Source organism: Pleurodeles waltl, chromosome 10, assembly GCF_031143425.1.
Source record: "Pleurodeles waltl isolate 20211129_DDA chromosome 10, aPleWal1.hap1.20221129, whole genome shotgun sequence".
NCBI classification, from domain to species: Eukaryota; Metazoa; Chordata; class Amphibia; order Caudata; family Salamandridae; genus Pleurodeles; species Pleurodeles waltl.
In genome coordinates this window covers 628891404-628914730 of record NC_090449.1, presented here as the reverse complement: position 1 = coordinate 628914730, position 23327 = coordinate 628891404, and the positions used below count along the sequence as shown (strand labels likewise).

The 23327-nt window shown below is 44.9% G+C and overlaps 1 protein-coding gene across 11 annotated transcripts in view; it reads left to right on the top strand.

Moving 5' to 3' along the window:
- KMT2C (lysine methyltransferase 2C) overlaps positions 1–23327 on the top strand; it is a 1516687-nt gene that overhangs the window by 769700 nt on the left and 723660 nt on the right. For all 11 annotated transcript variants that reach the window (XM_069211124.1, XM_069211114.1, XM_069211120.1 and 8 more), the window contains one exon: positions 8674–8860. In XM_069211124.1, the coding sequence (XP_069067225.1) occupies positions 8674–8860 (187 nt within the window). The remainder of the gene's footprint in view (positions 1–8673; positions 8861–23327) is intronic.

The window sequence follows — 23327 nt, the reverse complement described above, 5'->3', positions numbered from 1 at the left end:
TGTGGGCCCCAGGGAGGTGCAAGATACTTTCACTGTGTCTCCACCGGCGGGTTCGCTCTCGACTTCAGTTACGAAGCAGTTACGGCACCAGTGCACAGCCCTTCGGGGTTCCCACCTGCGGTGCCAGTAACTGATTAGCCGACAATGGTGATGCCTGCGCCGATTGAAGTTGTGTCCCTCTCGCCTTTTTAATCACTGAGATGGCGTCATTTTGGCCCGGTTGACGTTGGGTACAGGCCAGTCATTCCCTCATTTTTCTGGGGATTCTCTTCACGTTTGTCCTTCAGAGGAACATGGTTTTGAAGGTGCTGAGGAAGAGTTGGGGGTTTCACAGGATGCTCAACGAGTGCATTGCATTTGGCCACTTACCAATGTTATATAGGAATATGATAAGACCTTCACAGCCACACTAACTGAAAATATCATATCAACTACAACTTCCAATCCACAGATAATTGGGTAGGAATGTTTGGATCCTATATGCTTAATGTGATACATCTAATGACATTTGTGGCTTGCACAATATGTTTAGAATTCCCGAAGCTATGTGGGAGAGTGTGAAACATTGGGTAATATTGAATGCAGGACATTTTGTTCTTGTGAAGAGCTGTTCAGTTAATAAGCATCAGAATAATAACTGAAATAATGGTTTCATGTAGAAGCGGCTCAAACTCCAGGGTGGGCCCAAGTCACAGGGGCATTCCCATTTTGATGTGCGGGTGGGGGGGAGGAGCCTGCAGGCCCCTCGCTGCCCCGGGGACCACCACCTCTCTGAGGCAGAAAAAAATAAGTGTGAGGGGGGCTCCCCGCTGCCCTAGGAATCGCCAGTTCTCCGGGGCTTGATACTAATTTGATGCGGGGGGCACGCACCCCACCCACCCCTGCTGCGCCGGGGAGAGTCCTCTCCCTGAAGCTTTATACTAATGTGATGCGAAGTTGCCATGCAGCCCCGTGGTCATGTCACTCTCTCTCGCTTTTATCCATTAATGGGATAGAAGAGCAAGAGAGAGAGTCATTACAATGGTCTCTCAATGCAATGACTTAAAAAAAAAAAAAAAAAAAGAAACACCACAGTAAGAAGTCAGCTGCGGTATAGTGGTTAAGGTCACAGACCCTCACAATGTAAGTCTGAAACTTGAGGGTTCTAGCCCAGGTGTGTCTGTGCTCGTTTCCTTACTTTAAAAGTTTAAGGTTCATACTGAAAGGTGATCTCTCTCTTTTTAATTGACAAATAGGGTTTTGCTTTTCAATTTTCCAGAAATAACTCATCCTAAGTATATCATTCACAAATGTCTAAAAAGCTCTCTATCCTTTTCACTCTTTCACTCTCCCTCAATTTCTCTTTTTCAATCATTCTCCCACTCGGAACCTTACACTCACTCACAGATCCACTCAGACACTCATGCACCCTCTCCCAGAGGCACTCAGACCCTCGTGCACCCACTCACAGCTCTACTCACACCCACGCACACCTACCCACCGTAGAAAATCCTCTGTTTTAGTTAGTTCTCTCAAGTAACTATAACTTGTGCCCTGAGTTAACTGTAACTCGTGCCCTCGCCATGCACTGCTAATTACCCCACTCATATCATCTTTGATAACATCATTGATAATATCAATGTAATTTTTGCAGTTGAAGTAACATTGTTTTAATCATTTAGCTGTGCATGGCGGGGCGCGAATTATAGTTACCATAGGGCATGAGTTATAGTTACTTGAGATAGCTCTAAAAGGTGAATATCTATGGTTTGGTACGTTTAAAGTGTGAACCTAACTATAACGTTCCTGTAACCTTTGGTTGTCTAAGTGAATCTATATGTTCGATTCCTCAGCAAATGTTCACAATTGATTGTAAATGATATAAGCCACTCATACAACAAATATTTAGAGCCAGATATATAATGCAATGTCGTTGTTTTTTAACTAGAATAGAAGTTTTTTTGATATGTGAACATTTACCGATGTGATCATGTGACGATATATAAAGCAAACAAACATGTCGCTGAACAGGTTGACAAAGGCAGCAATGCTGAAACGCGTTCCTGTTGCATTTGGTTAAATAAAATATTATCTACTCATTCACTTGTGGAGTGCCTGTCTTCCTTTAACGAGGTGTGTGTATATATATATATATATATGTTCGGTGGCATGTGTAGCTGCAGATACACATGCTGTGCACAGTCCGCCGTCTGGTGTTGGGCTCGGAGTGTTACAAGTTGTTTTTCTTTGAAGAAGTCTTTTCGAGTCACGAGACCGAGGGACTCCTCCCACTTCGGTTCCATTGCGCATGGGCGTCGACTCCATCTTAGATTGTTTTTTTTCCGCCATCGGGTTCGGACGTGTTCCTTTTCGCTCCGTGTTCGGGTCGGAAAGTTAGTCAGAATCTCGGAAAAATTCGTCGGTATTGTTTCGTTCGGTATCGGGTTAGTTAGAACAAATCGACACCGAATCTTGAAGAGCTCCGGTAGCCCTTCGGGGTAATTTTGATCCCCCGTCGGGGCCTGGTCGGCCCGACCGCGTGCGACTTCAAGACTGATGGAACGGACCCCGTTCCGATTCTGTCCTAAATGCCATAATAAATATCCTTATACGGATCAACATTTGGTCTGTAACTTGTGCCTGTCCCCCGAGCACAAAGAGGATACGTGCGAAGCCTGTCGCGCGTTTCGGTCGAGGAAAACGCTCAGAGACCGAAGAGCCAGGAGATTGCAGATGGCGTCCATGCCGACAGGACAACAACGGTTTGAGGAGGAAGAAGAAGAAACTTTCTCCATCCACGAGTCGGATTCCGAAGAACTCGACGCCGAAGAAACGTCAACCGTGAGTAAGACGTCGAAACAAAAAGCTCACGAAAAGACTGACAAAGCCCAGGGGACGCCACCGCCAACAGGCCATGGCTTAACCCGAAAAGTAGGTGACCGTCCGTCGGCACCGAAAAAGGGCGGGCTGGTGCCGAAGTCATCCGACTCCGGTCGAGATACAGGCATGCAGCACTCTCGGGCCCGAAAGAGTGGTGCAGAAAACATTCGGCACCGAGACAGCGGCACCGAGATTGGTCGGCACCAAGAGGACACGACGCACAAAAGAAAAAAGATTTTGTCGGAGCCGAAAAAATCAGTAGAAAAGGTTTCGTGCCGAAACATCCGGCATCCGAACCGAGAATCAGTTCCTACTCAGAGGAACAAGGACTGTCCTCTCAAATGAAAAAACACAGATTTGAAGAGGAATTACAAACAATAGAGCCAGATCACACGCAAAAGCGGCTCTTTATTCAAAAAGATACTGGGAGGATCAGCACTCTTCCCCCAATCAAAATCAAAAGGAAAATTGCCTTCCAACAAGGAGACAAGCAACCACAAGCAAAGGTGGTGAAGAAAGTAACTCCACCACCTTCTCCACCACCATCAACTCATGCATCACCGGCGCAAACTCCACCATTAACACACTCGCCAGCTCATACCACAATTAGCCAGGATGATCCAGATGCATGGGACCTCTACGACGCCCCAGTATGTGACAATAGCCCAGAGTCGTACCCAACTAAACCGTCACCACCTGAGGACAGTACATCGTATGCACAGGTGGTCGCTAGGGCAGCCGAATTCCATAATGTATCACTACATTCGGAGCCTATTGAGGATGACTTCCTCTTTAACACCCTGTCCTCCACCCATAGCCATTATCAAAGCCTTCCCATGCTCCCAGGAATGCTAAGGCACTCAAAACAAATATTTCAGGAGCCAGTTAAAGGCAGAGCTATGACTCCAAGGGTGGAGAAAAAATATAAGGCACCACCCACAGACCCTATATTTATTACAACACAACTGACACCGGACTCAGTAGTTGTGGGGGCAGCTCGTAAGAGAGCCAACTCACATACATCAGGCGACGCACCACCTCCGGACAAGGAGAGCCGCAAATTTGATGCAGCGGGAAAAAGGGTTGCAGCACAAGCAGCAAATCAGTGGCGTATCGCCAACTCGCAAGCACTCTTGGCGAGATACGACAGGGCTCATTGGGATGAAATGCAACATCTCATCGAACACCTACCCAAAGAGCTCCAAAAAAGCGCGCAACAGGTGGTGGAAGAGGGACAAAGTATCTTGAACAATCAGATACGGTCTTCCATGGATGCAGAGGATACAGCTGCACGGACAATAAACACTTCAGTCACAATAAGGAGGCACGCATTGCTGCGTACATCTGGGTTCAAACCTGAAACACAACAGGCTGTGCTCAATATGCCGTTTAATGAACTGCAATTGTTTGGGCCGGAGGTGGACACTGCCATTGAAAAACTAAAAAAGGACACTGATACAGCCAAAGCCATGGGCGCACTGTACTCCCCGCAGAGCAGAGGCACATTTCGGAAAAAACCTTTTAGGGGAGGGTTTCGAGGTCAACCCACAGAAACCAACACCTCACAAACAAGACCACCTACCTACCAGGGACAATATCAAAGGGGAGGTTTTCGGGGACAATACAGAGGAGGCCAATTCCCAAGAAATCGGGGAAAATGTCAAGGTCCCAAAACCCCTCAAAATAAACAGTGACTCACAAGTCACACAACCCCTTCACACAACACCAGTGGGGGGAAGACTAAGCCAGTTCTACAAATCTTGGGAAGAAATAACAACAGACACTTGGGTCTTAGCAATTATCCAGCATGGTTATTGCATAGAATTTCTCCAATTCCCTCCAAACGTCCCACCGAAAACACACAATATGTCAAAACAGCATATAGATCTTCTAGGACTAGAAGTTCAAGCATTACTGCAAAAGGACGCAATAGAATTAGTACCAAGTCTACAGAAAAACACAGGAGTTTACTCACTGTACTTTCTAATACCAAAAAAGGACAAAACTCTGAGACCAATACTAGATCTCAGAACACTAAATACCTACATCAAATCAGACCACTTTCACATGGTCACATTACAAGACGTAATCCCACTGCTCAAACAGCAAGACTACATGACAACATTAGACCTAAAAGATGCGTATTTCCATATACCGATACATCCTTCACACAGGAAATACCTAAGGTTCGTATTCAAAGGAATACATTACCAATTCAAAGTGTTGCCATTCGGAATAACAACCGCGCCAAGAGTCTTTACAAAATGCCTAGCAGTAGTAGCTGCACATATCAGAAGGCAGCAAATACACGTGTTCCCTTACTTAGACGACTGGTTAATCAAAACCAACACGCTAACAAAGTGTTCATATCACACAAAGTATGTCATACAGACCCTTCACAAGCTAGGTTTCTCCATCAACTATGCAAAGTCACACCTTTTGCCGTGCCAAACACAGCAATACTTAGGAGCGACAATCAACACAACAGAAGGGATAGCCACTCCAAGTCCACAAAGGGTTCAAACATTTCACAAGGTAATACAGGCCATGTATCCAACACAAAAGATACAAGCAAAAATGGTATTAAAACTCCTAGGCATGATGTCTTCATGCATAGCCATTGTCCCAAACGCAAGAGTACACATGCGGCCCTTACAACAGTGCCTAGCATCACAATGGTCACATGCACAGGGTCAACTTCTAGATCTGGTGTTGATAGACCGCCAAACATACATCTCGCTTCTATGGTGGAACAGTACAAATTTAAACAAAGGGCGGCCTTTGCAAGACCCAGTGCCACAATACGTCATAACAACCGATGCTTCCATGACAGGGTGGGGAGCACACCTCAATCAACACAGCATCCAAGGACAATGGGACATACATCAAAGGCAGTTTCACATAAATCACCTAGAACTGTTAGCAGTATTTCTAACGCTAAAAGCATTTCAGCCCATGATAACCCACAAATACATTCTTGTCAAAACAGACAACATGACAACAATGTATTATTTAAACAAACAAGGGGACACACACTCAACACAGTTGTGTCTCCTAACACAAAAAATATGGCATTGGGCGATTCACAACCACATTCGCCTAATAGCACAATTTATTCCAGGGATCCAAAACCAGCTAGCAGACAATCTCTCTTGAGATCACCAACAAATCCACGAATGGGAAATTCAGCCCCAAATACTGAACACTTACTTTCAAATTTGGGGAACACCCCAAATAGACCTATTTGCAACAAAAGAAAACTCAAAATGCCAAAACTTCGCATCCAGGTACCCACACCAGCGATCCCAAGGCAATGCTCTATGGATGAACTGGTCAGGGATATTTGCGTACGCTTTTCCCCCTCTCCCTCTCCTTCCATATCTAGTAAACAAGTTGAGTGAAAACAAACTCAAACTCATACTAATAGCACCAACATGGGCAAGACAACCTTGGTACACAACACTACTAGACCTGTCAGTAGTACCTCATGTCAAGCTACCCAACAGACCAGATCTGTTAACACAACACAAACAACAGATCAGGCATCCAAACCCAGCATCGCTGAATCTAGCAATTTGGCTCCTGAAATCCTAGAATTCGGACACTTAGACCTCACACAGGAATGTATGGAGGTCATAAAACAAGCAAGAAGACCTTCCACTAGACACTGCTATGCAAATAAATGGAAAAGATTTGTTTGTTACTGCCATAACAATCAAATTCAACCATTACACGCATCTCCAAAAGATGTAGTAGGATATTTACTACATTTGCAAAAATCAAATCTAGCTTTTTCTTCCATAAAGATACATCTCACCGCAATATCTGCTTACCTGCAAATTACTCACTCAACTTCACTATTCAGAATACCAGTCATTAAAGCGTTTATGGAAGGCCTAAAGAGAATTATACCACCAAGGATACCACCTGTTCCTTCATGGAACCTCAACATTGTCTTAACAAGACTCATGGGTCCACCTTTCGAGCCCATGCATTCTTGTGAAATGCAATACTTAACGTGGAAAGTTGCATTTCTCATTGCCATCACATCTCTAAGAAGAGTGAGAGAGATTCAGGCATTTACCATACAAGAACCATTTATTCAAATACATAAAAATAAAATAGTTCTAAGAACAAATCCAAAATTCTTACCAAAGGTTGTCTCACCGTTCCACTTAAATCAAACAGTAGATTTACCAGCGTTCTTCCCACAGCCAGATTCCGTAGCTAAAAGAGCACTACATACATTAGACATCAAAAGAGCACTAATGTACTACATTGACAGAACAAAACTAATTAGAAAGACAAAACAACTATTTATTGCCTTTCAAAAACCTCATACAGGAAATCCTATTTCAAAACAAGGCATTGCTAGATGGATAGTTAGGTGCATTTAAACCTGCTATCTTAAAGCAAAGAGGGAGCTGCCTATTACACCAAAGGCACACTCAACCAGAAAGAAAGGTGCTACTATGGCCTTTCTAGGAAATATTCCAATGAACCAAATATGTAAGGCAGCAACATGGTCTACGCCTCATACATTTACTAAGCACTACTGTGTAGATGTGTTATCTGCACAACAAGCCACAGTAGGTCAAGCTGTACTAAGAACTTTATTTCAAACTACTTCCACTCCTACAGGCTGAACCACCGCTTTTGGGGAGATAACTGCTTACTAGTCTATGCACAGCATGTGTATCTGCAGCTACACATGCCACCGAACGGAAAATGTCACTTACCCAGTGTACATCTGTTCGTGGCATTAGACGCTGCAGATTCACATGCGCCCACCCGCCTCCCCGGGAGCCTGTAGCCGTTTAGAAGTAGATCTTCAACATGTGTACATTTGTAAATATATTACTTTAATCTTCATTTTGTACATACATATTCATTCCATTGCATGGGCACTATTACTAGCATACACAACTCCTACCTCACCCTCTGCGGGGAAAACAATCTAAGATGGAGTCGACGCCCATGCGCAATGGAACCGAAGTGGGAGGAGTCCCTCGGTCTCGTGACTCGAAAAGACTTCTTCGAAGAAAAACAACTTGTAACACTCCGAGCCCAACACCAGACGGCGGACTGTGCACAGCATGTGAATCTGCAGCGACTAATGCCACGAACAGATGTACACTGGGTAAGTGACATTTTCCATATGTGTGTGTGTGTGTGTGTGTGTGTGTATATATATATATATATATAAAGATAGATGTATATAGATATAAAGATATAGATATAGCGAGAGTCATTCAAAATTGTTTCAAATTCATAAAAATAAAATAACAGTGACAGCAGCCTTGCTTTCCACCTACAATTCCCTTTTAAGTTTCTTAAGGTCCTTGGCAAAGGCAACTCACTTTCAGTGCAGCCACAGTTCAAATTCTCTCGCTCCTTGATCAAGGGTTTTGCCCAGGTCCAAAGTTTCCAATGGGCTGACACACAATTCTGTTTTCTTACTTTCCTTGTTGTGCACACCATTTTAAGCCTACATTGCTAGTCCACATGGCTCTGAAAGCACCTACGTTTTTGCTTATACAGAATGTCTGATTTGTTGCTAAATAGTAATGCATAACTCAAAATCTCCACATTTGAAGTAGAGGCAGTACATAGCCATCATTTACAGGTTTTACTTTATACATAAAGCTTAGGTCTGGATGTTTTCTGAGTTTTTTTTCATACCAACGGGCCAAATGACAATGAGTCTGTTTTCCTTCAAGTACATGACTACGTGCTCTCTTAGTTTGTTTTACTTCTTGTTGTACAGTAAAAGGTATCTTTGAATAATCCGCTTTAAAACTGATCTTTGTGTAGGAAGCATTTTTCGGGAAACATCTCTTGGATTCAAGTCGACAGAAAAAGATGAGCCCATATAATCCATTGGAAGATCCTTCACAGCACTTGGGAAAAGCTCAGTTGAGCAGAAACTTGCCGGATCTGTCATCTGACCCATTCCTTAGCTCAGCTTCATCTCTTATTCCACTTAATCAGAAGTTGCAAGGTATGCAAAAAATGTTCACCTGTTTGTAACTTCCTCTTTTCATACTTAGATATATTGCCACATTCCATTTTCTTGTAACTGTGCACATGGTTATTATTTGTTATAGAATTCGTTGAGTTTTAAATGTCATAACTAATTGTTGAGCATAAAATACTTTAATTTGAGCTTTTAATATAGGTTTGAAGGAACTCAAAATAAGTGAAAAGGCATCACTTTCTCTTATACATAAATAATTCTGGCAAGTTTAGTCGGTCTTATGTGTACAGTCATATGTGCCTTCCGGACAGCATGTGCTATACTGCCAGATTATGTGACAGATGGTCTTACTTTAAACTCCTGATAGGCTTGTTTCTGTATTCTGCCATACAAACAAGTGGCTGTGTTTTATGAATTGACAACGGTAACAGAAATAATCACAATTCAACCTTCAATTAATAACAACTTCTCTGCTATGGCATACTTTTGCATATATATAATACATATATTTCTATGCTATTTTATTTCTTTATTTCTATATATAATTGGGGGTTTCCATTTGTATTCCCAAAATGAGTAGCTTTATTTGAAGATGATACTGGTTTTGGTTACGTGTTCCAAACCAAAATCACCTGCCACCTTCGGTGTTTCGGCAGGTTTATTGGGAGGGAAGAGGAGATGCATGAGGTGGAAGGAATTCAGGTCAGGGGCTTGTAAGCAATACCTTTGAGTGGGTAGTGTGGCTAGGACATTTACAAATTAGGTGGCAGCTGCTTTTTGCATCACCAAAGATGTGTGTAGAAGAAGTACATATAGAAATGTACTAAGGGCATTCTCTTAGTTAAGGTAAAAGGATTTGTCACTATATCCTCCACAGTAATTGTGCGATCTTGGGTGAGTTAAAGTTTAATAAAGTTTAATTTATGCAGTGTGGAAAAGTGGCTGAAGCTTCCTTTCCTTATCCTGTATGTAACTTGCAAAGATTGTCAAGGGTCCAGAGACATTATGATTACTTGAGAGACAGTTGATGAAGCCTAATATTATGTTGTAATTTTTGCTGCTATTTTATTGCTGCACTTAGGTACCAAATGTAGGATTCAGGTTTTGATATAGTTGCGTTGTAAAATATCAAAAACCTCGACATTATCATGGATCTAGAGCTTAAATGTGTGTGTCGTCTACATAGTATTGATATGCAGAATATAGGAAGGCAGATTGTGAAATGCTGACTGCATTAGATCTCAGGGGTCTTTAAACTTTAAAGGAAGGTCTAGTTATGTTGTTTTTCGTCAGCTGTCGGGCCAGCGGCAACATTACAGGAAGTGTTGTTGCTTATGGAAATTCATTAGAAAATGTCACATGACCTTAAAGACTAAGAACATCATAAGAAGTGAAACATTAATTCTGGAGGCAGATTCCTCAGCTTAGAATACTCCCCAGGTACCATACTAGATTCAGAAAACTTTCACCAGCAATGCTTGTGTGTGCAGTTGTGCAGTGTTGGGCATATAAACTCCCCCTCCTGTGCCCTGAGGTGTGTTTCTAGTGTTTGGGCTCAGGGCACAACTCAGTCATGTGCCGTAATGCACCCAAAGGAATTCCGGGACCAAGAAGCAAAGCTGTACATCGCTGAATACAAAAAGAAGGTATCAGCCTTGCATAAATCCATCCTGCTCCAAGTCAAGACCACAGACGTGCTCCCATGGTTGCTGCTGTCAGCTTTGTAGTCAAAGCCCTCTGTCAAAATCAAATTCCGTCTTAAATATAGGACCTCAGGTGCCAGATTTCAAGTGCCTGAGATCTTGATGTCTGAGCTTACTCTGGTAATGAGTTAGGAGATCGGTCCTTAGACGTAGTTTTTTTGTGTATGCACATACATCTCAAGCAGCATTGATTCTTGATTTCAAGGCTCTCTCTCTCACGTTGGTGCCACTAGAATGAGGGCCAATGATACATGCCTCGTTTTCCTCACAAGGTATGAAATCCACAGTAGTGGATGTTGGAAAGTGGGTTATTATTTGTGGTGAAAAAGCCTCCATCTCAAAGGGTAAGGCCACCACCTGCTAGATGTCACACAAATAAAATAAAATAAACTGGTACCCAATCCCTGGTAATATTACACAAAGCGGTCATGCTTAAATTAAAGGCATTGTGTAAAATATTAAAGCAGTGCAGTAGAAAAAGTCCTACAAACCTCAAAAATCCAAAAAGGGGATCTAGAGAGATTAACATTTAAAGATTTAAGTGAAAGTAGCGTCAAAAAGCACTGAGCGCCAATGATCGAAGTGATAGATCAGGATCTAGGCATGATTTGAGACTGACCACAACAGAGCCCCGGGCAAACACACCAGGTGGCTAGGTCCCTGAATAAATCTTGAAGTCAAACAGTTAGAAAAGGTTTGAAAAATGTGTTGGTCCCGCTAGGACTCTAGAGCTTTTGAGGTTTTTGTGTGAAAAAATGTTAAAGTTCCAAAAACAGATTCGACTTTTTTTTCCAGAGATGCTGGAGCGTTTTCAGGAGAATGAACCTAACATTCAATCTTATGCTGTAAAACAAGCTGGCTGATACTTTTTGCAGTGGGTCCCCTTGGCTCTGAAGCAAAAGTTTTCAAAAGGTTTCCAAACATTTCCAGTTTCTCAAGCAAACTATTGTTATTAGGCCGATCTGCCCATTGGGGGGGGGCATGAAACCTCTAGGCGCCAGGGCAATTTCTTTTTTTTGTGTTTTTTTTTTTTTGTTTTGTTTTTTTAGAGATGGGGAGCGACCTATTGGGCAAGGGTCACTCCCCTGGGGGGCAAATTGTATTTAGACTAGATCAGCCGATTGTTATTAGGCCGATCTGCCTCCAGGAGGGGCAGAAACCATAAGGCGCCAGGGCAATTTTTTTTTTTTTTGTTTGTTTTTTTAGAGATGGGGAGCGACCCATTAGGCAAGGGTCGCTCCCCTGGTGGGCAAATTGTATTTAGAACATTTCTGCCCCCCTTGGGGGCAGATCAGCCGATTTTAGGTCAATCTGCCCCTAAGGGGGCAGAAACCACTAGGCATAGGGGATTTTTTTTTGTGCGCCAATGTCACGCAAGGGGAGCAACCCCGTAGGCAAGGGTCACTCCCGGGGTGTGGGGGTGGTGGGGCAAATTAATTTTAGGCCATTTCTGCCCCCCCTGGGGCCGGCTGAGCTAGAGGCCAAAATCCACAGGTAGGCACTTTGCAAAAAAGACCTCTGTTTGCTATGAAAAAATGTGATGTGTCCACGTTGTTTTGGGCCATTTCCTTTTGTGGGCGCTAGGCCTACCCACACAAGTGAGGTACCATTTTTATCGGGAGACTTGGGGGAACGCTGGGTGGAAGGAAATGTGTGGCTCCTCTCAGATTCCAGAACTTTCTGTTGCCGAAATGAGTGGAAAACGTGTTTTTTTAGCCAAATTTTGAAGTTTGTAAAGGATTCTGGGTAACAGAACCTGGTCAGAGCCCCACAAGTCACCCCATCTTGGATTCCCCTAGGTGTCTAGTTTTAAAAAATGCACAGGTTTGGTAGGTTTCCCTAGGTGCCGGCTGAGCTAGAGGCCAAAATCTACAGATAGGCACTTTGCAAAAAACACCTCTGTTTTCTGTCAAAAAATGTGATGTGTCCACATTGTGTTTTGGGGCATTTCCTGTCGCGGGCGCTAGGCCTACCCACACAAGTGAGGTATCATTTTTATCGGGAGACTTGTGGGAACATAGAATAGCAAAACAAGTGTTATTGGCCCTTGTCTTTCTCTACATTTTTTCCTTCCAAATACAAGAGAGTGTGTAAAAAAGACGTCTATTTGAGAAATGCCCTGTAATTCCCATGCTAGTATGGTCACCCCGGAATTCAGAGATGTGCAAATAACCACTGCTCCTCAACACCTTATCTTGTGCCCATTTTGGAAATACAAAGGTTTTCTTGATAGCTGTTTTTCACTCTTTATATTTCAGCAAATGAATTGCTGTATACCCGGTATAGAATGAAAACCCACTGTAGGGTGCAGCTCATTTATTGGCTCTGGGTACCTAGGGTTCTTGATGAACCTACAAGCCCTATATATCCCCGCAACCAGGAGAGTCCAGCAGACGTAACGGTATATTGCTTTAAAAAATCATACATTGCAGGAAAAAGTCACAGAGTAAAACGTAGAGAAAAATTGCTGTTTTTTTCAACTCAATTTCAATTTCTTTTTTTCAGTTTTCTGTAGGAAACCCTTGTAGGATCTACACAAATCACCCCTTGCTGAATTCAGAATTTTGTCTACTTTTCAGAAATGTTTAGGTTTCTGGGATCCAGCATTGGTTTCACGCCCATTTTTGTCACTGACTGGAAGGAGGCTGAAAGCACAAAAAATTGTAAAAATGGGGTATGTCCCAGTAAAATGCCAAATTTGATTCAAGTCTGCCTGTTCCTGAAAGCTGAGAAGCTGGTGATTTTAGCACCGCAAACCCTTTGTTGATGCCATTTTCAGGGGAAAAAACACAAGCCTTCTTCTGCAGCCACTTTTTCCAATTTGTTTGGAAAAAACACGAAATTTTCACTGTATTTTGGCTAATTTCTTTGCCTCCTTCAGGGGAACCCACAAAGTCTGGGTACCTCTAGAATCCCTAGGATGTTGAAAAAAAGGACGCAAGTTTGGCTTGGCTAGCTTATGTGGACAAAAAGTTATGCGGGCCTAAGCGCGAACTGCCCCAAATAGCCAAAAAATGGCCTGGCAGCGAAGAGGTTAAGGCGTGCCTAAGTGTACATGTGGCTCAACAGACTTGTCAGGTAGGAGTTTAATAGTATGGTGTCAACATAATGCTCACAACCCCACCATCCATATTCTATTAAGCGCGAAGGAATCAGCTCTTCCCCCTCAAAGTCATTCTATTGTGTGCTCTTGAGAGGAATTATACACCTATTTCAATTTACCCCAGGCTAGAGTTAATGCAGATTATCCTCTAGGAACTTCAAGCATGGAAAAAGTAACTTTCTATAAGTTTTGTTACCCAAATATTCTACAAAAATCAAACTTCATCATTTGATTGGGTTTTTATTAAATATAAAAAAAGTCTTTGAAGGGAGTTTGTAGTGAGTTCAGGTGAAAAGTAATAGATTAAAGCAGTGGTTCCCAACATTTTGACATCTGTGGACCCCCACTGTATCATGACTGGAACCCGGGGACCCCCATTGAATCATTATTGGAATCCAGGGACCCCCTACTGAGTCATTGCTGAAAGCTGGAGACCTAATCTGTTAATATTATTTGATTTTCTAAGCAGTCGCGGACCCCTTAAGGAGGCTTCGCGGAACCCCAGGGGTCCACGGACCACAGGTTGGGAACCACTGGATTAAAGTGTATAATCTATACTTCAACCTTTCCTATCTGCCGTCTAGTGCCTGACCATTGTCAGTATCATTTGAGACTAGTCACTGGGAGAAATGCTATTCTTAATGTCACATGTTACTGTCTTAAATATTATACATCCTACCTTGTGAGCAATATGGTACACTGAGCTTAGGGTGACTTATTTAATATGAAAAATCTGTTTTTTCTACCAGGGTAAAGGCAGTTTTGACAGATCGGGCAGCAGGGTTAAAGCTGCTGCTGTCAGGATAGCTAGGGTAGGCCTGAAGCAATGTTTTCAGTGATTGTAGTGGATGGCAGAGTAGCTGCTGAAGTCTTCAGGTAACAATGATATTCTGTGAAATGCCAGATGTCAGAGATTCATTCTCTCTCTTGGAGAGGTGTACTGACTGTGTAATTCATTCTCTTGCATTCTGTCTTGATAAATTAACAGCTGTGGTGCACCTGCATTGCTTTTCTCTTGCCTAATAGTTTGCCATTATTTAATTAACTACGTTGACTCACTGAACTTCCTAAAGCTGCATAATTCGGATTCCGGCATTCTGGACAGATTGTTTCTCACTTGCTTCTATTAAGGAGTTCCACACTACTTATTGGCTAATTTATTGCCCTTGCCTGGTTGCACTTCGATGGTTTCTCCATATTTCTTAATTGAAGCCTCAGCAAGCTAATCTCAGTTTTCTGGCACATCCTATATACGTATAAGACAGTGCTGCTCCTCACTGGGCATCCATCATCAAGTGAATTGTGATCTACCTTAGCTCCAGAGAACGTTTTCAGTCCTGATGATGACCCAAGAATTGCCCTAATGGTCAAAACACCGTAGACAACAGAACGCATAAAGACCGTTTATCATAAAACTGGTCAATCAGGAGCCATTAAATAAGTAATGATTTTCTCCTTGCCAAAATTATTTATTATTTTTATGTATTAGCCCTGTAATTGGGCCAGCACATTGTCTCACTGCCTTTGTGAGATCCCCCTTTTACTGTTTTTTTTATCACTGCGCTCACTTGTACTTTGTCATCACCTCAGTTCACAGAACACCATTGTTCTTGGGTGATGTTCAATTTTGTGTATACTTTTGAACTTCTTGAATATTCTGAGTAGATAAATAAGTATTGTATGAATTCCAAGTCTTGGTATATTGGTATTTACATATATTTGTGCTTTTGATTGATGGACAGTTACTGTTTTGAGTCTTTTTATGAAAATCATCTAGAAGAACCTTTGTTGTATTTTATTATTACTGACCAAATCATTACTTGATTTATGGTTAATGCTTCTGTGGTTGTTCTAGATGTCAACAAGTGGGATTGAATTTTCTATGTCACTGGTGTACTCATGCACTAAATACTATGGTCATATATGAAAGTTAAATTTACCAATCCGGTTTTAAACAAATTTCAACATATTTTAGGGGTCAGAGCACATACACAGTTCACTGGATAGTAATGTTGGAGTTGAATGACCATTCAAAAATGGGTCACTTTGAAACTGGAGGAAAAGTGTAATCAAATATTCCTGAACCACCCACAGTCCATTGCCATGGACTGTGGCCGCGGGTATCTGGAAGTCATGTTTTGGCAGTCTGTTTTGCATGGTGGGGAACAAATTAACTGTTGGAGTTCGTAATTATTGAAAGTATTGCCCACAAATTTGTTTGAAATTTGCTACAAACTTGTGTATCATCAGCCTGGTAGCTACCACTTAGGGGAGGAACTGCTATACAGTTTATCCACAGAATGTGTATGTACATTCACACATGCTACAAATAGAAACTGTTACTCTGCAGCTATCTGTACGATTGTAAATTCACATGTGTATCTTGCATAACATCCGTGCCCACGACTAGTTGTCAGGAATGTGCAGAGCATGGTGTTCTACAGCACTACATGCTACAAACAGATGTATAGAGGGTAAGTTCATAGCATGTGTGATTGCAGATTGCATGCTCTTGCCTCCGGGACTTCGGGCATTTGCAAGTTCTTGTTGTTTAAAGAAGTCTTTCAAGTCGGGAGATGTGTTGGGGCTTCTCTTCTTATCGTACATTGTGAATTGGCACTGACTCCATGTAGAGTGTTTCTGCCCTTGTGTTCTAACATAAACAGAGTGGGTCCTGAAGTTCTTGTGTCTGGAACACTTTTCTCACCTGGTCCGTTTAGGTAGTCTTCCATCCCTTTGTGTTGGTTTTGACCAAACTTGAAACGGTCCTCTCCCCAGTGTACATTGATTTTGACGGCAGTGAAGACTTTAATTTATGCCTGGGTGTTCAGAGCCTTATCCCTCAGGGGCCTGCATCCTCAGGTCCTCAGTCGTCAGAACTGCCCTCACTGCCACTCAAAATATCCTGGGGTAGGACACCAGAAGGTGTGAAATCTGAGAGACTTCATGATGCAGATTCCTTACTGTTGAATTTCCCAAGGTGTCAGTCTGGATCTAGAGATTTTTCTTGAGCAGTACCCCTGCGTGCAATTAGGTGGTGTTGATTGGCTCTGCGTCTGTCATTGCCTGCCCTGGGTATATCGTCGTGGGTCCTTTATAGGTGCCACCACCAGCGTGCTGATGTCAGTTCTTTTCTTTCCATGCCAACCAGTGCTGATCCAAGGAGGCTATCCCTCAGTCATTTTTTTAACTGGTCTCTTCCGACACTTCGCTGAAGCTTCTTTTGAGTTGTAAAACTCCTGGTGCATGGAGGATGTCCTCTAGGAGTTGCTGATCCACACCTTGTGTACCTTTGGTGTCTGGAGCGCGACCATGACCTGAAGTTGTGATCCGAGTGCCCGGCCATGAAACCGAAGGCCTTGAGGGAGCAGACCCTAAAGCGGATAGCATCCCTGCGCTCTGCTCCGCATAAGTCCCGATCTTGTTTGGGAGGAAGGTATCTGGATCGGTCGCAGAGCCCCTCATCTTGTTAATCCCACTCCAGGGACGTTCCACTAAGTCGAGGCATAAGAAATTGAAGCAGGGCCAACGTTCTTTGACTTCACCTCGTCTGTCAGCTGACGAGACGAGGGAGCGTTGTCGCTCAAGGCCTCCATCTGCAGAGCCTGCATCTAGACCGACTTCGCTCTTCCCAGAGTTTCCAGGTGCCTGAGTGACCCCTGCACAGCTGAAGGCCATGCGCCTCATCTTTGGGCAGTCCAACTCTGTTTGTGCAATTTCGGCCCCCACAGAGTCTGACGGAGCCCCTTTGGTTTCCATGCCAGTAGCTTGGCCTTGGCTTAGGTGGGCACCCATGGATCCATTCCTTCCTCAGTGTCATTTCTGATGTCGACGCTCCCAGCGCTGCCTGTGTCTCCGGATGATGCTGCCCCCATCCTCATTGTCGCTTCTAACACAGAGCCAGATGGGTGTCATACAATGCCGATTCCACTGCCGACAAGGGCCTTGCCCCCTATGTCGGATCCTGAGCCTTATAATTATGAGCTGGCTTACCATGAGGATGAGGATGGGGAGAGGTCGCTGGACCCTTTAGAATACCAGCTCCAAGACCTCTTGCAGTGGCTTGCGGACCTGGGTGAAGCCAGTGGACTGGATCCCTCCCAGATACTAACATGCTCTCTCCCTCTACCGTGGCTATGGAGGAGGGTACTTCATATTCATGGTGGTGCGGAGAGTAGCTGAGGTCATGGACATTGAGCTGCTTTCAGTGCTAGTCAGGACTAACCTCCAGACAGAGGTGCTTCAGCCTGGGTCTTCATCCTCTGAACCCCTTCTCCCCTTTAATGAAGCCCTTGCAGACATCTTTCTGGGTACTTGGCCCAAACCGAGCTTGGGGGCTCCTGTGAACAAGACTATTGCCCACCACCATAACCCTGCTCCGGGTGGCTCAGGGTTCCTGACACATGCCACCCCTGAGAGCTTGGTTATGCAAGCCTCCACTTCCCAGGGGGCATTTTTTCCGCACCCCTGGATAAGGAATCCAAGAGGCTGAACATAACTGGGAAGATGGTGTTTTCTTCCGCCAGCCTGGCATTGAGGTCCATGAACACCACATGCCTTTTGGGCCAATATTCCCACAAGCTGTTGAATACAGTGTGCAAGTGCTGCCACAGGTCACAGAGGAGGCCCGGGCTGTACTTTCCCAAGCAGTTGCTGATGAAGATCTGATTTGTACTGAACACAATTGACTTACTGGGCAGAGCGGTTGCATCAACAGTGGCCCTTCAGTGCCATGTTTGTTTGAGGACATTTGGCTTTTTAGGGGATGTCCAAGCTAATATTATGGACATGCCCTTTGATGGCACCCATCTCTTCGTAGAGAAAGCAGACTCTGCTCTTGAGTGCTTCAAAGATTCTCGTCCTATGGTTAGGTCCTTGGGCCTCTTGGCGGCCCCTTGTCCACCTCAGTCTCCTCTTCGCCCTTTTCGTGGCTACAGAAGGGGTGCTTGACCACGTCCATTCCTGTCCAGCCACCGTGCCGCTCATGCTGCCCACCCTCTGCGTGGCTGGGGATGTGGGATCTGTAGGAAGCTGTTTTTTTTATATACCATATCAAAGTAAGGTATAGTGTGCACAGAGTCCAGTGGATCCCCAGAGGCTTTCCAGGGTCAAACGTAGATAATAATAATGTTTTTTTTTTTTTGTGGTAGTTTGGTGAGCAGTTGGCTTATCAGAGGGTAGTGATGAGCATTTGTTGTGCACACACAGACAAGAAATGAGGCACACACTCAATGACTAATTCCAGGCCAATGTTTATGTATCAAAAAATATACTCAGTTACTTTATTTCTAGAGCCAAAAGCATCTTTTTTGCAGGTAAGTACAGTTTCAAGAATTTATCATTTTCTAGTATCAAATGCACTTAGTAATCCCCAGATAAAACAGTTTTCAGGTAAGTAATACTTTTCAATATCAAAAGTCGACACTTAGTGCAATTTAATTTAAGGCAATGCAGTCCGATGGGGGAAAAGGTACATACACAGTTTACAGGTAAGTACTAGACTCACGGTCCCAATCTTTGGGGGTGAAGGTGTCCGCAGGGCAAAGTTTAGGAAGACACCAAGGGTGCACCGCCAGCAACACAGGACTGGCCTGGTGCAAAGGTCAAAATTGTTGTCAGGTGCCCAGTGGAATCCTATGGAGAACAGTTTGCAGGTAAGTACTCGTGGGCTCAGGGGGTTTAGGTCAGCACTGGGGGGGTCCACAGATAGGCTGCAATCCCACACCCTCAGCGGCATAGGGGCAACCGGGTGCAGGGTGCAAACACAGCATTGGGCGCCCAATGCTTTCCTGTGAGGATGAGTAACTCTGAGTTCACAAAGAGGCTGCAGGCTTGGTCCAGGGGGTTCTGCTGAAGACGAACAGCTGGACTGGTAAGTTGAGGCTGCTCTGGACATCCGTGGATCGTCGGCTGGCTTCCCCAAGGCCAGGGGGCTGTGGGTGCAGGGGTACCTTTAGGCGTCTGGTATATATCTCCGGATCCGGTTGGGGGGGTCTTGAGTAGGGGAGTGTGAGTCCTCTAGATTCAGGCTGCAGAAATTTTCATCGTGGCCAAGAGTTCAACCCGGGGTGGACTCAAGGTCTGATTGGCCTAGGAACTTTCTCTGTTCAGGTGGGCCACCTGGACTCGGGCTGTGGGCATTGGGTGCAGAGTGGGCAGGACTCACAGGTCTGGAGGGCTCTGGAGTCTTTGCTGGAACTTTATTTGTGGACAGGGCTGCTATCCTCTGGAGATCTTGGTTTTTGGGCAACGCAGGCAGTCCCCAGTTGGTTTGTAGAGGTCGCTGGTCTTGCAGGGCGAGTTGTTGCCTTGTAGCAGGAGTCTTGAAGCTGCAGACAGGCCAGTAGGACTTGGGCCAAGTCAGTTGTCTTCTGGAGTCTTCACTGCTGTGCTGCTCTTCAGTCCTTCAAGTCTCCAGGAATCTGAAGAGCAAGGTTCAGGGTTGCCTCTAAATACTGGATTTAGAGGCATTACAGAGGGCAGTAATCAATGACTTCTGACCCTGAGAGTGGCTACACCCTTCCTGTGCCCACTCTTTCGGGAGGGGACACAGTCCTAGCCCTATTGGCTGTCTCCCTCCAAAACAAGGTTGAGGGTTCACCTCAGCTCTGGGCACCCTAGGGATGGATACTCCTCCTACTGTTTACTAATGTTCCCAAAAGAGGGACATGGTTCGGAGAGGTGGGCATTCCCACTAGCTGGAGTGCCCTGAGACAGCAGAACAAAAGGCGTGGGGGAGGGGTGGGGGGTTAACCATGCCAAAAAGGGGCACTTTCCTATAGGATTCACCATCCTCGTGGATCAGGGAGCCAGCAGTGTGGCCAGTCCACTGACACCTCCTCCACCCACCCACCTCCCCTCTGCAGCTGCCTCCAAACTTGATAGTCTTACACTTCCCCACCAGGGAGCAGTTGGAGGCAGAATCCACCATCACTTACTCCGCTCGCAGTCCATCACATCAGACAGGTGGGTTTCGGAAATAGTCTGAATGGGCTACTCCCTCCCCTTCAAGACTATCTCTCCATCCATACCACCATCCTACGATTGAATAACAGAGGATCACTTGGCACTTCTCTGAGAGGAAGTTACAGCTCTCTTGGCCAATGGAGCCATAGAGGGGGTCCCTGTGTTAAAAGTAGGTTGTGGTTGTTATTCCCGCTAATTCCTGCCTCCCAAAAAGGACAAGTGCCTCCACTCTAACCAAGACCTTCAGTCTCTCAGTCTCTTTCTCAAGAAGAAGTTCATAATGCGGACTCTGGCTCAGGCTTTATCTGCCCTGGACCCAGAAGCTGGATGATAGTTTTGGACTTCAAGGACTTCTTACTTCCATATCCCCATCCTGCCTTCCCACAGACCTTACTTGTGTTTTGCCATTTTAACTTTTTACTTGCGTTTCCCTTTTGGCCTTACCAGCACCCCTCTTGTGTTCACCGAGGTGATGGCTACGGTAGCAGCTCATTTCCGCAAGGCAGGAGTTTGTTTTCTCCTACCTCGACGACTCGCTGTTGAAGGCAGGCTCGCCCCAGGCTGTTGGCTCCCACCTCCAGACTACGGCAGACCTCTTGCACTTGCTGGGGTTCACTAAAAAAATGCTGAAGTCACACCTGACTACCTCTCACCCGCTCCCTTTCATTGGAGTTCTTCTGGACACAGTGCAGTTTCTGGCTTATCCTCCTGAGTGGCGAGTCCAGCATATTCAGGCTATGATACCAATGTTTCAGCCTCTGTCCTGGATTTTGGTGACAATGACTGAGGCTGCTGGGCCTCATGGCCTCCTGTATCCTGCTAGTGACCCATGCCAGATGGGATATGCGGGCTCTGCAGTGGGGCCTGAAGTTCCAGTGGGTGCAGATTCAGAGGAATCTCTCCGATATGGTCCAGATCTCGGGGGGAACTGCATGAGATCCGCAGTGGTAGCTAACGAACCATGATTGGTCCAAAGGCAGTTCCTATTCCCTTCCCCAACCAGAACTGACAGTAGTGACAGATGCATTATTCCTCGGATGGGGAAGCCATCTGGGACAGGCGGAGACGAGAGGCAGCTAGTCTCTAACATAGTTCGGTCTCCAAAGCAACCTGTTCGAGCTCCGGGTGATCAGACTAGCGTTTAAAGCATTTCTTTCCTCTCTCAAAGGGAAGTTAGTGGAGGTGTTCATAGACAGCCCCACAGCCATGTGGTACTGCAACATGTAAGGCGGAGTGGAGTTGTGGACCTTTTGTCAAGAGGCTCTGCGCCTCTGGACGTGGCTGAAACATCAGGGCATTTCCCTGATGGTTCAACGTCTGGCGGGCTCTCTGAATGTCAGAGCTGATGACTCAGCCGACAATCCTTGGTGGATCACAAATGGCGTCTCCATCCGGATGTGGCACAAAGTCTCTTTTAGCAGTGGGGAGAGCCTTGGTTACATCTGTTTGCCTATGCAGAGAATACGTAATGTCAGTAGTATTGCACGTTGAAGTTTACAAGATGTTTAGTCTCGAGTAGAACTCAGCCCTCCTGTACTCTTTTCTGCCCATACCACTTCCACCCAGAGTTCTCAAGAATGAGCAGCTGGGGTGGGCTCTCCACCCAAACCTGTCCATCTCTGCCATCTTGTGTGGAGATTGAGAGGCAGCAGTTGACCGCTTTTGACCTTCCACCCGAAGTCTGTAATTTTATCTTGGCAGCCAGGTGTCCCTCCACCAAAATGGTGTACACCTATAGTTGGAAGAAATTTGTGGCATGGTGCACTGACTAATTTGTTGACCCCCTCTCTGCCAGTCTGTGTTTATCCTTTCTCTGGCCCAGCAGGGCTCTGCCATGCGCACTCTCAAAGGTTACTTACCTGCTAGCTCTGCATTTTTAAGGTTGCCTGATCATCCTTCTTTAAGTCCCCTACTGGTAATAGATTCTTAAAGGGTCTTACCCATAGGTTTCCTCCATCCCCATTCATTATGCTCCATTGTGATTTGAATTTGGTTTTTACATTTCTAATGTGTGCTCCTTTTGAGCCTCTTCACAGTTGTCCTCTCAAACTCTAACATTAAAAACAAACTATCTTGTGACCATTACATCTGCCCGAAGTGTGATTGAGCTGCAGGCATTGTCATCTTAGCCACCCTACCTTTCCATCTATCCTGATAAGCTGGTACTTCACACTAGGGCTTCCTTTTTTCTTTTTCTGAGGAGGAGAGCCTCCACTGCCTAGACCCCAAAAGAGCATTATCATTCCACTTTGATCGTACTAAGGAGTTCTGGGTTGGATGATCATCTCTTTGATGGTTATGTGGTTATGAAGAAAGATCAGGCAGTGCAGAAGTGGACCATCTCCCAATGGGTCATTCTCTGTATTCAAATCTGCTATGCATTGGCAAGGAAGCAGCCGCCTGAAGGTTTGCATGCTTATTCTACAAGAGCATCAGCTGAGACCATTGAGTTAGCACGCAGAGTTCCAGTCCTTGGTATCTGTCAGGTGGCCACGTGGGCATCCTTGCACATGTTCACCAAACACTACTGCCTGGACAGCCAGGTCAGTCGCAGTGTTCTTTCTAGTATGATCTTGGTTCGCAGACCCACCAATGGGATGGTATTGCTTGGGCATCTTTGAGAAAGGTAAGCAATCTGCAACAAGAAGTCTCTTATCAGATGAACAAGTTACTTACATTTGGTAATGCCTTATCTGGTAGAGACATTTTCAAGTTCCTT